Genomic DNA, 14629 nt, shown 5'->3' on the forward strand with positions numbered 1-14629 from the left:
ATCAGCTCTGATGCTCTTGGTCTGTACTGCAGGAGTGTGCATCAAAGACCCTTCCTCCGCTGTGAACGGAGGAATGTCTAGCAAGAAGCTGGTCTATAAGGACCACGTGGTGGAGCTGACCTATGAGGGTGGAGACGTCTGCGAGGCCAATCCGACGCTGAAACACAAGAGCGTCATCAGCTTCGTCTGCAAGTCTGATGGAGGTGGAGGAAGCAGCAAGCCCGTGCTGGTCGACTCGGACAAGGACACGTGCACTCACTTTTTCTCCTGGCACACACCGCTGGTCTGCGAACAACAGGTACTGTAATTAGAGAAATCTATGCTGCATTTGATTCAACGAACCAGTTAGTGTCCAACTTTGTTCTGAAATTCATCTGTTATCTCTAAGGGGCTTTTTACACCTGGTCACTTCATGCGTTTTCTGTGATCCGATAGCTATCCGATGGTAAAAACACCAGGTCTAAAGGCCCTCCGAAACGTTTTGGAGACGGATATAAATCCAATGGTACGAACCCCTTCAGGAGGAGGTCTGGGATGCGTTTCAGATGAAACTGGACAGGTGTAAATGCATGTGGTTGTTCAAGCCACATACGTCAGTGCTATACTCCTCCCAAACGGAAGTACGTCACTCTCAGGTGACTCACAAGTCGTGCATCGCGCCAGAAACAAATGTTTTCCCACCAGCGCTGGCTCCGATCTTTCACCCAGGTGTCTCGTTGGGTCTTAAAACGCGCTGCTGCCGCTAGCGAAAATGCAGCAAACAGTAAATGCTGTTTTTTTTTTTTTTTAGCAACCGCATACCCCAAAGTGTGTTCTGTTTCAATTACCCTGGAAATGAGGTAAAAATATATTAGCATTTTGGGCGGGAGCAGAGAGATCGGATCGATATCAGATTCGCCGAGACGCGTTTATGTGGCCTAATGTAAATGGAACAGTTTTAACAAATCAGACAGCTAACGGATCAGAGACAACACACGACGTGACCGGGTGTAAAAAGGCTCTAAACCAATCCCTCTGTGGAATATTTAGCCTCCTGCTTTTAAGACGATGTGCACTGGTATAATTCAGTTCTAACCAGCGCCTCGAACTCTTTTTTTTTTTATTTTTTTTTTTTATATGTAATATATTTAATAAGTACAAGCGCCCTCTGTGAACTTAGAGTGATGTCGTAAGTAATATAGAAATGTTGATTGTACATTAACCAGAGTTAAAGCTGTACTGGATCATACATCTGAGCTACATTACAGTCACAGGTGAAGACTCAGGACACTTGGGTTATCATATATAATCAGTAACGACTCTTTTATTAAAAAAAAAAAATACTAGAACCAGTCTGCACCGACATGACCTTATCACCACCTATAGTAGAGCTAGAATTATTGGCACCCTGGGTATAAAATAAAATTGAATATAAGCATTAATTATCAAATTTAATCTGTTTTTAATGCATTTAATTCCAGGTAATGTTAATACATATGTAAATTATTACTTTTATTTGTTTTATGTTAATTCATTTATTATTATTATTATTATATAAAGAAAGTGAAAATATTTACATTTTTCACCTTGTTATTTATAGATTATAAATTAGTTTTTTTCTTAATATTAAAGACTTCACAATGTATTATAACTCTAAAAATAATGAATAATCTAAACGTTTTCACTTTTATATCGTTTGCACTTATTTGTATTAACATTTGATGTTCACACATTTATAATCTATTATGTAAAAAGTTACACATTTGTTTCTACTATTTATAATGTTAATACAGTATTTTCCGCACCATAAGGATTATAAGGCGCAGTGTCAATTAGGGGTCTATTTCTGTACTTAACCCATGCATAAGGCATACATACGGTGCGTATTATAAGGCGCACCATATAATAAGGCGCACCATATAGTAAGGCGCACCATATAGTAAGGCGCACCATATAGTAAGGCGCACCATATAGTAAGGCGCACCATATAATAAGGCGCACCATATAGTAAGGCGCACCATATAGTAAGGCGCACCATATAATAAGGCGCACCATATAATAAGGCGCACCATATAGTAAGGCGCACCATATAGTAAGGCGCACCATATAGTAAGGCGCACCATATAATAAGGCGCACCATATAGTAAGGCGCACCATATAGTAAGGCGCACCATATAGTAAGGCGCACCATATAATAAGGCGCACCGTATAGTAAGGCGCACCGTATAATAAGGCGCATACTAAAACATACGGTCTACAAAAAAAGGTAACAGAAGCAAAACAGTGAGTTTAGTTGAACTTTATTCTACCATTTAACAACACACATTATTTTTTAATCAATCTTCTCCCACAAATCCATCAAAGTCCTCATCTACTGTGTCTTCTTAACTTGGCGCAGTACATTTTCTTGCTTCCTCCACTTCCGAACTATAGATTCATTGATGTTGAATACTTTCAGCATCTCTATTCCCATTTACAACCGCGTAAATGATAGCCCGTAGTTTGTATTGTGCCTCGTTAGTATCTGATTTTTATTGGCGGACGGCAAACCAACTTAAGGTGCATTTACCGCCACCTACTGGACTGGAGTGTGGAGCGCATAATAGTCATAGATATCTAATACAATAATGGTTAGGAAGAAACAAATGTTGTTTTGCAACATAACCGGTAGTATTGAAGACCTACAACATACCGGCGGTTGAAGACCTACTTATTCAGGAAACACTTCAACTAGAACTTCTTTCCTTATCTTTTGCATTAAAAAAAAAACCTTTGACACTTTTTCATTGTAACTTTGAACAAATGTTTTAAACTCATGGTATCTTAAGTATGTAACCTAGTGAATGTATTAATGTATTCAATGTTAGAGATTTAAGCACTTATGTACTGCCAAATGCTGTAAATGTAAATACTTACCGGAGGTGTGGCAGAGGTAAGCGTACGTACTGTACGTATTGCGTTATGTCCTCTGATTGGTTTATCGCTGCCAGCGTACGTAGTGTATGTATTACGTCCCTGTGTCAGCGGGAAATGGTCCGACAGTCGATCAAGCGGAGCGCTTACCAAAGTCACACAACAATTTTACAGATTTTTGGAACTCAGTGCACACACAAGGCGCACCGGATTATTAGGTGCACGGCCGATTTTTGAGAAAATGTAAGACTTTTAGGTGCGGCTTATAGTGCGGAAAATACTGTATATTTATGATGTAAAAAAGTGACTATACAATTACAAACTGTCATTTTTTTTAAAATTACAATTATTTTTTTAATAACATTTGAATATGAATAAAGTCATGATGTATTACTGTATGAAATAGTGACCATTTTTATATTATTCATTATTTAAAATCCGTAATGATTTTTATTAAGATTTGTTGTTAATAGATTTCCAATTATTATATAAAAATGAAGTGAACTTTTTTTTTATATAATAGTTGTTAATACTTTCCAATTATTACAAAAAAAAGTCAAATAATTTTATTATTATTATTTTTAATCGAGCACTTTTAGCTCTTATACACGCTTTGATTCGTATCATCTGTGTACAGACGAGGTGCTCAGTTTGGAACAAAACCAGCCTGATAGATCTGAGTCCTCTAATTGACCTCAGCGGCTACTACACGGCCACGGACGAGGACACGGACGTGCCCGAAGACGGGAGCAAGGACGCGTCCCGTGTCTTCTACATTAACATCTGCCAGCCTCTGAACCCTATTCCAGGGGTCAGGTGTCCTCCTGGAGCCGCAGTGTGTATGGACCCTCCTAAAGGAGACCCCATTGTGAGTTGTGTATCTGTTTCATCAGTTTATGAGGATCTTCAGTGTAAAGTGTCTGCTGTTGAGGTTTCAGGTGTATGTGAGGTGTTGTAGTGTGAAGGAACTTTTCATCCTTATTTTGTTTTTCTCTTTCTCTTCACAGGACATCGGACGTGTCACTTCCTCTCCTAAGTATAACCCTGCTACTGATGAGGTAACGATCTTTCTTTCCGCCCCGTAACCGTTGCCGTGTCCCGAAGTACGACTCCACACTTAGTACGCATTTACACTATGCACTATTTACTAGTGTATAGTTTATTTTACCAACAGGTACCACAGTATACGCGATTCCGCTAACTTTAGCATAAAACTTTAGCATGTTAAAGTGTTAAACGTAGGTTAATCTAAGAGATGTTTATAAGATCCCTCGTCCGCCGGGACTGCCGTCGGTCATCTCGAGGTGTTTTTCCATCTAGCGCCGGTCCCTGGTAGCCCCGCCCCTTCCTCTACACAAACAAAGTCGTGAGCATTGAGTGCACGATGTGTCCGACATTTCACACTTTTTTTTTTGTTTGTTTGTTTGTTTACTTGTCGGAGTGAACACACGACTCGCACTATTTATACTACGCTAGAATAGTGATCGTTTGCCGTTTTGGACGCACCTAATATTATTTCCTCTCCTCTTCTGATTTCTCTAGGTGGTGATCGATTTCGACAGCACGACCCCGTGTGCTGCCGATCCCTCCGTCAACTACACGTCCAGAATCATCTTCACCTGCCAGAAAGCCACAGACTTGGTAAATACTCTCATCATTTTATACGACTTTGTTTTGACTTCTACTCGATTAACACCTTTCCGTTACGAACACAGGGATCTCCGGAGATGATGCATCAGCTGGACTGCATGTACGTGTTCGAGTGGCCGACGCCTTTGGTGTGTCCGGAGACGGTCAGCGCGCAGGGATGCAAGCTAAAAGTCTCCCAACTGCAGTACACCTTCGACCTCTCGGTTCTGTCCGGAGACGTTCAGGTGACCGTCCGTGTCGTCTGTTGGATGCTTTTAGTCTTGTATAAAACATTTTCCAGTCGAGTGAAGGAGGACGAACAAGTGGCTCTCTAGAGAACCTTAACCTTTGAGCTTGAGCTTCTTGATCATTAGAAGGTTAATAATAAAAGAAACCTCAAGCTTGGGGGGGGGAGGAAATCGCGGACGTGCTGTGTGTGTGCGCGTGTTCACTGCTGTGTGTGTGCGCGTGTTCACTGCTGTGTGTGCGCGTGTTCACTGCTGTGTGTGCGCGTGTTCACTGCTGTGTGTGTGCGCGTGTTCACTGCTGTGTGTGTGCGCGTGTTCACTGCTGTGTGTGTGCGCGTGTTCACTGCTGTGTGCGTGCGCCTGTTCACTGCTGTGTGCGTGCGCCTGTTCACTGCTGTGTGCGTGCGCCTGTTCACTGCTGTGTGCGTGCGCCTGTTCACTGCTGTGTGCGTGCGCCTGTTCACTGCTGTGTGCGTGCGCCTGTTCACTGCTGTGTGCGTGCGCCTGTTCACTGCTGTGTGCGTGCGCCTGTTCACTGCTGTGTGCGTGCGCCTGTTCACTGCTGTGTGCGTGCGCCTGTTCACTGCTGTGTGTGTGTGCGCGTGTTCACTGCTGTGTGTGTGCGCGTGTTCACTGCTGTGTGTGTGCGCGTGTTCACTGCTGTGTGTGTGCGCGTGTTCACTGCTGTGTGTGTGCGCGTGTTCACTGCTGTGTGTGTGCGCGTGTTCACTGCTGTGTGTGTGCGCGTGTTCACTGCTGTGTGTGTGCGCGTGTTCACTGCTGTGTGTGTGCGCGTGTTCACTGCTGTGTGTGTGCGCGTGTTCACTGCTGTGTGTGTGCGCGTGTTCACTGCTGTGTGTGTGCGCGTGTTCACTGCTGTGTGTGTGCGCGTGTTCACTGCTGTGTGCGTGCGCCTGTTCACTGCTGTGTGCGTGCGCCTGTTCACTGCTGTGTGCGTGCGCCTGTTCACTGCTGTGTGCGTGCGCCTGTTCACTGCTGTGTGCGTGCGCCTGTTCACTGCTGTGTGCGTGCGCCTGTTCACTGCTGTGTGCGTGCGCCTGTTCACTGCTGTGTGCGTGCGCCTGTTCACTGCTGTGTGCGTGCGCGTGTTCACTGCCGTGTGTGTGCGCGTGTTCACTGCCGTGTGCGTGCGCGTGTTCACTGCCGTGTGCGTGTGTGTGTGTGCGCGTGTTCACTGCCGTGTGCGTGTGTGTGTGTGTGTTCACTGCCGTGTGTGTGTGTGTGTGTTCACTGCCGTGTGCGTGTGTGTGTGTTCACTGCCGTGTGCGTGTGTGTGTGTTCACTGCCGTGTGCGTGTGTGTGTTCACTGCCGTGTGCGTGTGTGTGTGTTCACTGCCGTGTGCGTGTGTGTGTGCGCGTGTTCACTGCCGTGTGCGTGTGTGTGTGTGCGCGTGTTCACTGCCGTGTGCGTGTGTGTGTGTGTGTTCACTGCCGTGTGCGTGTGTGTGTGTGTGTTCACTGCCGTGTGTGTGTGTGTGTGTTCACTGCCGTGTGCGTGTGTGTGTGTTCACTGCCGTGTGCGTGTGTGTGTTCACTGCCGTGTGCGTGTGTGTGTGTTCACTGCCGTGTGCGTGTGTGTGTGTTCACTGCCGTGTGCGTGTGTGTGTGCGCGTGTTCACTGCCGTGTGCGTGTGTGTGTGTGCGCGTGTTCACTGCCGTGTGCGTGTGTGTGTGTGTGTGTGTGTGTTCACTGCCGTGTGTGTGTGTGTGTGCGCGTGTTCACTGCCGTGTGCGTGTGTGTGTGTGTGTGTTCACTGCCGTGTGCGTGTGTGTGTGTGTGTGTTCACTGCCGTGTGTGTGTGTGTGTGTGTTCACTGCCGTGTGTGTGTGTGTGTGTGTTCACTGCTGTGTGCGTGTGTGTGTGTGCGCGTGTTCACTGCCGTGTGTGTGTGTGTGCGCGTGTTCACTGCCGTGTGTGTGTGTGTGTGTGTGCGTGTTCACTGCCGTGTGTGTGTGTGTGTGTGTGTGCGTGTTCACTGCCGTGTGTGTGTGTGTGTGTGTGTGTGTGCGTGTTCACTGCCGTGTGTGTGTGCGTGTTCACTGCCGTGTGTGTGTGCGTGTTCACTGCCGTGTGTGTGTGCGTGTTCACTGCCGTGTGTGTGTGCGTGTTCACTGCCGTGTGTGTGTGCGTGTTCACTGCCGTGTGTGTGTGCGTGTTCACTGCCGTGTGTGTGTGCGTGTTCACTGCCGTGTGTGTGTGTGTGTTAACTGCCGTGTGTGTGTGTGTGTGTTAACTGCCGTGTGTGTGTGTGTGTGTTAACTGCCGTGTGTGTGTGTTCACTGCCGTGTGTGTGTGTGTGTGTTCACTGCCGTGTGTGTGTGTGTGTGTGTGTGCGTGTTCACTGCCGTGTGTGTGTGCGTGTTCACTGCCGTGTGTGTGTGTGTGTGTTAACTGCCGTGTGTGTGTGTTCACTGCCGTGTGTGTGTGTGTGTGTGTGTGTGTTCACTGCCGTGTGTGTGTGTGTGTGTGTGTGTTCACTGCCGTGTGTGTGTGTGTGTGTGTTCACTGCCGTGTGTGTGTGTGTGTGTGTTCACTGCCGTGTGTGTGTGTGTGTGTGTGTTCACTGCCGTGTGTGTGTGTGTGTGTGTGTGTGTTCACTGCCGTGTGTGTGTGTGTGTGTTCACTGCCGTGTGTGTGTGTGTGTGTTCACTGCCGTGTGTGTGTGTGTGTGTGTGTTCACTGCCGTGTGTGTGTGTGTGTGTGTGTGTGTGTGTGTGTGTGTGTGTTCACTGCCGTGTGTGTGTGTGTGTTCACTGCCGTGTGTGTGTGTGTGTTCACTGCCGTGTGTGTGTGTGTGTGTTCACTGCCGTGTGTGTGTGTGTTCACTGCCGTGTGTGTGTGTGTTCACTGCCGTGTGTGTGTGTGTGTGTTCACTGCCGTGTGTGTGTGTGTGTGTTCACTGCCGTGTGCGTGTGTGTGTGTTCACTGCCGTGTGTGTGTGTGTGTGCGCGTATTCACTGCCGTGTGCGTGTGTGTGTGCGCGTGTTCACTGCCGTGTGCGTGTGTGTGTGTGTGTGTTCACTGCCGTGTGTGTGTGTGTGTGTTCACTGCCGTGTGTGTGTGTGTGTGTTCACTGCTGTGTGCGTGTGTGTGTGTTCACTGCCGTGTGTGTGTGTGTGTGCGCGTATTCACTGCCGTGTGCGTGTGTGTGTGCGCGTGTTCACTGCCGTGTGCGTGTGTGTGTGTGTGTGTTCACTGCCGTGTGTGTGTGTGTGTGTTCACTGCTGTGTGCGTGTGTGTGTGTGCGCGTGTTCACTGCCGTGTGTGTGTGTGTGCGCGTGTTCACTGCCGTGTGTGTGTGTGTGTACTGCCGTGTGTGTGTGTGTGTGTGTGTGCGTGTTCTCTGCCGTGTGTGTGTGTGTGTGTGTGTGTTCACTGCCGTGTGTGTGTGTGTGTGTGTGTGCGTGTTCACTGCCGTGTGTGTGTGTGTGTGTGTGTGTGTGCGTGTTCACTGCCGTGTGTGTGTGTGTGTGTGTGTGCGTGTTCACTGCCGTGTGTGTGTGCGTGTTCACTGCCGTGTGTGTGTGCGTGTTCACTGCCGTGTGTGTGTGCGTGTTCACTGCCGTGTGTGTGTGAGTGTTCACTGCCGTGTGTGTGTGCGTGTTCACTGCCGTGTGTGTGTGCGTTCACTGCCGTGTGTGTGTGTGTGTGTGTGTTCACTGCCGTGTGTGTGTGTGTGTGTTCACTGCCGTGTGTGTGTGTGTGTGTTCACTGCCGTGTGTGTGTGTGTGTTCACTGCCGTGTGTGTGTGTGTGTGTTCACTGCCGTGTGTGTGTGTGTGTGTTCACTGCCGTGTGTGTGTGTGTGTTCACTGCCGTGTGTGTGTGTGTGTTCACTGCCGTGTGTGTGTGTGTGCTCACTGGCGTGTGTGTGTGTGTTCACTGCCGTGTGTGTGTGTGTGTGTTCACTGCCGTGTGTGTGTGTGTGTGTGTGTGTTCACTGCCGTGTGTGTGTGTGTGTGTGTTCACTGCCGTGTGTGTGTGTGTGTGTGTTCACTGCCGTGTGTGTGTGTGTTCACTGCCGTGTGTGTGTGTGTGTGTGTGTTCACTGCCGTGTGTGTGTGTGTGTTCACTGCCGTGTGTGTGTGTGTGTGTGTTCACTGCCGTGTGTGTGTGTGTGTGTGTTCACTGCCGTGTGTGTGTGTGTGTGTTCACTGCCGTGTGTGTGTGTGTGTGTTCACTGCCGTGTGTGTGTGTGTGTGTTCACTGCCGTGTGTGTGTGTGTGTGTGTTCACTGTCGTGTGTGCGTGTGTGTGTGTGTGTGTGTTCACTGCCGTGTGTGTGTGTGTGTGTGTGTTCACTGCCGTGTGTGTGTGTGTGTGTGTGTTCACTGCCGTGTGTGTGTGTGTGTGTGTGTTCACTGCCGTGTGTGTGTGTGTTCACTGCCGTGTGTGTGTGTGTGTGTGTGTGTGTGTTCACTGCCGTGTGTGTGTGTGTGTTCACTGCCGTGTGTGTGTGTGTGTTCACTGCCGTGTGTGTGTGTGTGTTCACTGCCGTGTGTGTGTGTGTGTGTGTTCACTGCCGTGTGTGTGTGTGTGTGTGTTCACTGCCGTGTGTGTGTGTGTGTGTGTGTTCACTGCCGTGTGTGTGTGTGTGTGTGTGTGTGTTCACTGCCGTGTGTGTGTGTGTGTGTGTGTGTGTTCACTGCCGTGTGTGTGTGTTCACTGCCGTGTGTGTGTGTGTTCACTGCCGTGTGTGTGTGTGTTCACTGCCGTGTGTGTGTGTTCACTGCCGTGTGTGTGTGTTCACTGCCGTGTGTGTGTGTTCACTGCCGTGTGTGTGTGTTCACTGCCGTGTGTGTGTGTTCACTGCCGTGTGTGTGTGTTCACTGCCGTGTGTGTGTGTTCACTGCCGTGTGTGTGTGTTCACTGCCGTGTGTGTGTGTTCACTGCCGTGTGTGTGTGTTCACTGCCGTGTGTGTGTGTTCACTGCCGTGTGTGTGTGTTCACTGCCGTGTGTGTGTGTTCACTGCCGTGTGTGTGTGTTCACTGCCGTGTGTGTGTGTTCACTGCCGTGTGTGTGTGTTCACTGCCGTGTGTGTGTGTTCACTGCCGTGTGTGTGTGTTCACTGCCGTGTGTGTGTGTTCACTGCCGTGTGTGTGTGTGTGTGTGTTCACTGCCGTGTGTGTGTGTTCACTGCCGTGTGTGTGTGTTCACTGCCGTGTGTGTGTGTTCACTGCCGTGTGTGTGTGTTCACTGCCGTGTGTGTGTGTTCACTGCCGTGTGTGTGTGTGTTCACTGCCGTGTGTGTGTGTTCACTGCCGTGTGTGTGTGTTCACTGCCGTGTGTGTGTGTTCACTGCCGTGTGTGTGTGTTCACTGCCGTGTGTGTGTGTTCACTGCCGTGTGTGTGTGTTCACTGCCGTGTGTGTGTGTTCACTGCCGTGTGTGTGTGTTCACTGCCGTGTGTGTGTGTGTTCACTGCCGTGTGTGTGTGTTCACTGCCGTGTGTGTGTGTTCACTGCCGTGTGTGTGTGTTCACTGCCGTGTGTGTGTGTGTGTTCACTGCCGTGTGTGTGTGTGTGTTCACTGCCGTGTGTGTGTGTGTGTGTTCACTGCCGTGTGTGTGTGTGTGTTCACTGCCGTGTGTGTGTGTGTGTTCACTGCCGTGTGTGTGTGTGTGTTCACTGCCGTGTGTGTGTGTGTTCACTGCCGTGTGTGTGTGTGTGTTCACTGCCGTGTGTGTGTGTGTGTGTGTGTGTGTTCACTGCCGTGTGTGTGTGTGTGTGTGTGTGTGTTCACTGCCGTGTGTGTGTGTGTGTGTGTGTTCACTGCCGTGTGTGTGTGTGTGTGTGTTCACTGCCGTGTGTGTGTGTGTGTGTGTGTTCACTGCCGTGTGTGTGTGTGTGTGTGTTCACTGCCGTGTGTGTGTGTGTGTGTGTTCACTGCCGTGTGTGTGTGTGTGTGTGTTCACTGCCGTGTGTGTGTGTGTGTTCACTGCCGTGTGTGTGTGTGTGTGTGTGTGTGTGTGTGTTCACTGCCGTGTGTGTGTGTGTGTGTGTTCACTGCCGTGTGTGTGTGTTCACTGCCGTGTGTGTGTGTTCACTGCCGTGTGTGTGTGTTCACTGCCGTGTGTGTGTGTTCACTGCCGTGTGTGTGTGTTCACTGCCGTGTGTGTGTGTGTGTGTGTTCACTGCCGTGTGTGTGTGTGTGTGTTCACTGCCGTGTGTGTGTGTGTGTGTGTTCACTGCCGTGTGTGTGTGTGTGTGTGTTCACTGCCGTGTGTGTGTGTGTGTGTGTTCACTGCCGTGTGTGTGTGTGTGTTCACTGCCGTGTGTGTGTGTGTGTGTGTTCACTGCCGTGTGTGTGTGTGTGTGTGTGTTCACTGCCGTGTGTGTGTGTGTGTGTGTGTTCTCTTGCGTGTGTGTGTGTGTGTGTGTGTGTTCACTGCCGTGTGTGTGTGTGTGTGTGTGTGTTCACTGCCGTGTGTGTGTGTGTGTTCACTGCCGTGTGTGTGTGTGTGTTCACTGCCGTGTGTGTGTGTGTGTTCACTGCCGTGTGTGTGTGTGTGTTCTCGGCCGTGTGTGTGTGTGTGTGTTCACTGCCGTGTGTGTGTGTGTGTGTTCACTGCCGTGTGTGTGTGTGTGTTCACTGCCGTGTGTGTGTGTGTTCACTGCCTTGTGTGTGTGTGTGTTCACTGCCTTGTGTGTGTGTGTGTTCACTGCCGTGTGTGTGTGTGTTCACTGCCGTGTGTGTGTGTGTTCACTGCCGTGTGTGTGTGTGTTCACTGCCGTGTGTGTGTGTGTTCACTGCCGTGTGTGTGTGTGTTCACTGCCGTGTGTGTGTGTGTGTTCACTGCCGTGTGTGTGTGTGTGTTCACTGCCGTGTGTGTGTGTGTGTTCACTGCCGTGTGTGTGTGTGTTCACTGCCGTGTGTGTGTGTGTGTGTTCACTGCCGTGTGTGTGTGTGTGTGTGTGTGTTCACTGCCGTGTGTGTGTGTGTGTGTGTGTGTGTTCACTGCCGTGTGTGTGTGTGTGTGTGTGTGTGTTCACTGCCGTGTGTGTGTGTGTGTGTTCACTGCCGTGTGTGTGTGTGTGTGTGTGTGTGTGTGTGTGTTCACTGCTGTGTGTGTGTTCACTGCTGTGTGTGTGTTCACTGCTGTGTGTGTGTTCACTGCTGTGTGCGTGTTCACTGCTGTGTGCGTGTTCACTGCTGTGTGCGTGTTCACTGCTGTGTGCGTGTTCACTGCTGTGTGCGTGTTCACTGCCGTGTGCGTGTGTGTGTTCACTGCCGTGTGCGTGTGTGTGTTCACTGCCGTGTGCGTGTGTGTGTTCACTGCCGTGTGCGTGTGTGTGTTCACTGCCGTGTGTGTGTGTGTGTGTTCACTGCCGTGTGTGTGTGTGTGTTCACTGCCGTGTGTGTGTGTGTGTGTTCACTGCCGTGTGTGTGTGTGTTCACTGCCGTGTGTGTGTGTGTGTGTGTGTGTTCACTGCCGTGTGTGTGTGTGTGTGTGTGTGTTCACTGCTGTGTGCGTGTTCACTGCTGTGTGTGTGTGTGTGTTCACTGCCGTGTGTGTGTGTGTGTGTTCACTGCCGTGTGTGTGTGTGTGTGTTCACTGCCGTGTGTGTGTGTGTGTGTTCACTGCCGTGTGTGTGTGTGTGTGTGTTCACTGCCGTGTGTGTGTGTGTGTGTTCACTGCCGTGTGTGTGTGTGTGTGTTCACTGCCGTGTGTGTGTGTGCGTGTTCACTGCCGTGTGTGTGTGTGCGTGTTCACTGCCGTGTGTGTGTGCGTGTTCACTGCCGTGTGTGTGTGTGCGTGTTCACTGCCGTGTGTGTGTGTGCGTGTTCACTGCCGTGTGTGTGTGTGCGTGTTCACTGCCGTGTGTGTGTGTGTGTTCACTGCCGTGTGTGTGTGTGTGTGTGTTCACTGCCGTGTGTGTGTGTGTTCTCTGCCGTGTGTGTGTGTGTGTGTGTGTGTGTGTGTGTTCACTGCCGTGTGTGTGTGTGTGTGTGTGTGTGTGTGTGTTCACTGCCGTGTGTGTGTGTGTGTGTGTTCACTGCCGTGTGTGTGTGTGTGTGTGTGTGTGTGTGTGTTCACTGCCGTGTGTGTGTGTGTGTGTGTGTGTGTGTGTTCACTGCCGTGTGTGTGTGTGTGTGTTCACTGCCGTGTGTGTGTGTGTGTGTTCACTGCCGTGTGTGTGTGTGTGTGTTCACTGCCGTGTGTGTGTGTGCGTGTTCACTGCCGTGTGTGTGTGTGCGTGTTCACTGCCGTGTGTGTGTGTGCGTGTTCACTGCCGTGTGTGTGTGTGCGTGTTCACTGCCGTGTGTGTGTGTGTGTGTTCACTGCCGTGTGTGTGTGTGTGTGTGTGTGTGTGTGTTCACTGCCGTGTGTGTGTGTGTTCACTGCCGTGTGTGTGTGTGTTCACTGCCGTGTGTGTGTGTGTTCACTGCCGTGTGTGTGTGTGTTCACTGCCGTGTGTGTGTGTGTGTGTGTGTGTGTGTGTGTGTGTGTGTGTGTGTGCGTGTGCCCTGGTGTGTGTGTTCTCTGGCGTTTTCTGGTGTGTGTGTGTGTGTGTGTTCACTGCCGTGTTTGTGTGTGTGTGTTCACCGCTGTGTGTGTGTGTTGTGTGTTCACTGCGTGTGTGTGTTGTGTGTGTGTTCACTGCCGTGTGTGTGTGTGTGTGTGTTGTCACTGCCGTGTGTGTGTGTGGTGTGTGTTCACTGCCGTGTGTGTGTGTGTGTGTGTTCACTGCGTGTGCTGTGTGTGTGTGTGTGTGTGTTCACTGCCGTGTGTGTGTGTGTGTGTGTGTGTTCACTGCCGTGTGTGGTGTGGTGTGTGTTCACTGCCGTTTGTGGTGTGGTGTGTGTGTTCACTGCCGTGTGTGTGTGTGTGTGTTCACTGCCGTGTGTGTGTGTGTGTGTTCACTGCCGTGTGTGTGTGTGTGTGTTCACTGCCGTGTGTGTGTGTGTGTGTGTTCACTGCCGTGTGTGTGTGTGTGTGTTCACTGCCGTGTGTGTGTGTGTGTGTTCACTGCCGTGTGTGTGTGTGTGTGTTCACTGCCGTGTGTGTGTGTGTGTGTTCACTGCCGTGTGTGTGTGTGTGTGTTCACTGCCGTGTGTGTGTGTGTGTGTTCACTGCCGTGTGTGTGTGTGTGTGTTCACTGCCGTGTGTGTGTGTGTGTGTTCACTGCCGTGTGTGTGTGTGTGTGTTCACTGCCGTGTGTGTGTGTGTGTGTTCACTGCCGTGTGTGTGTGTGTGTGTTCACTGCCGTGTGTGTGTGTGTGTTCACTGCCGTGTGTGTGTGTGTGTTCACTGCCGTGTGTGTGTGTGTGTTCACTGCCGTGTGTGTGTGTGTTCACTGCCGTGTGTGTGTGTGTTCACTGCCGTGTGTGTGTGTGTTCACTGCCGTGTGTGTGTGTGTTCACTGCCGTGTGTGTGTGTGTTCACTGCCGTGTGTGTGTGTGTTCACTGCCGTGTGTGTGTGTGTTCACTGCCGTGTGTGTGTGTGTTCACTGCCGTGTGCGTGTTCACTGCCGTGTGCGTGTTCACTGCCGTGTGCGTGTTCACTGCCGTGTGCGTGTTCACTGCTGTGTGTGTGCACATTGGATGGGTCAAATGCAGAGAGCAAATTCAGTAATTAGTGCTATATTAATGTTTCCACCCAAAATGTGTGAATGGTTTTATTCTGTCGTGCAGGTTGATGCTCCTTCTGGAACATACAAGCTGAACGTTTGTGGGTCTGTGACGGATAAGGAGTGTAAGAAGAGTGCGGTGTGTCTGGTCTCCAAGTCTTCGGCGTCCTCGTTCGGCCTCGGCCAGGCCGTGAGTCTGAACTACAGTCGAGAGGATCAGACCGTCATCATGAAGTACGGAGGTGGAGACCCGTGTCCTTCAGGTCA

General features: G+C 50.2%; 1 protein-coding gene across 1 annotated transcript in view; it reads left to right on the forward strand.

Moving 5' to 3' along the window:
• The window catches only part of igf2r (insulin-like growth factor 2 receptor), a 57625-nt gene that overhangs the window by 30384 nt on the left and 12612 nt on the right, over window positions 1-14629 (forward strand). Inside the window, exons 33-38 of the mRNA XM_027155441.2 lie at window positions 33-298; window positions 3530-3760; window positions 3900-3950; window positions 4435-4533; window positions 4608-4766; window positions 14427-14625. Coding sequence (XP_027011242.2) covers window positions 33-298; window positions 3530-3760; window positions 3900-3950; window positions 4435-4533; window positions 4608-4766; window positions 14427-14625 — 1005 coding nt within the window. The remainder of the gene's footprint in view (window positions 1-32; window positions 299-3529; window positions 3761-3899; window positions 3951-4434; window positions 4534-4607; window positions 4767-14426; window positions 14626-14629) is intronic.

This window comes from Tachysurus fulvidraco, chromosome 16 (genome assembly GCF_022655615.1).
Source record: "Tachysurus fulvidraco isolate hzauxx_2018 chromosome 16, HZAU_PFXX_2.0, whole genome shotgun sequence".
NCBI lineage: Eukaryota > Metazoa > Chordata > Actinopteri > Siluriformes > Bagridae > Tachysurus > Tachysurus fulvidraco.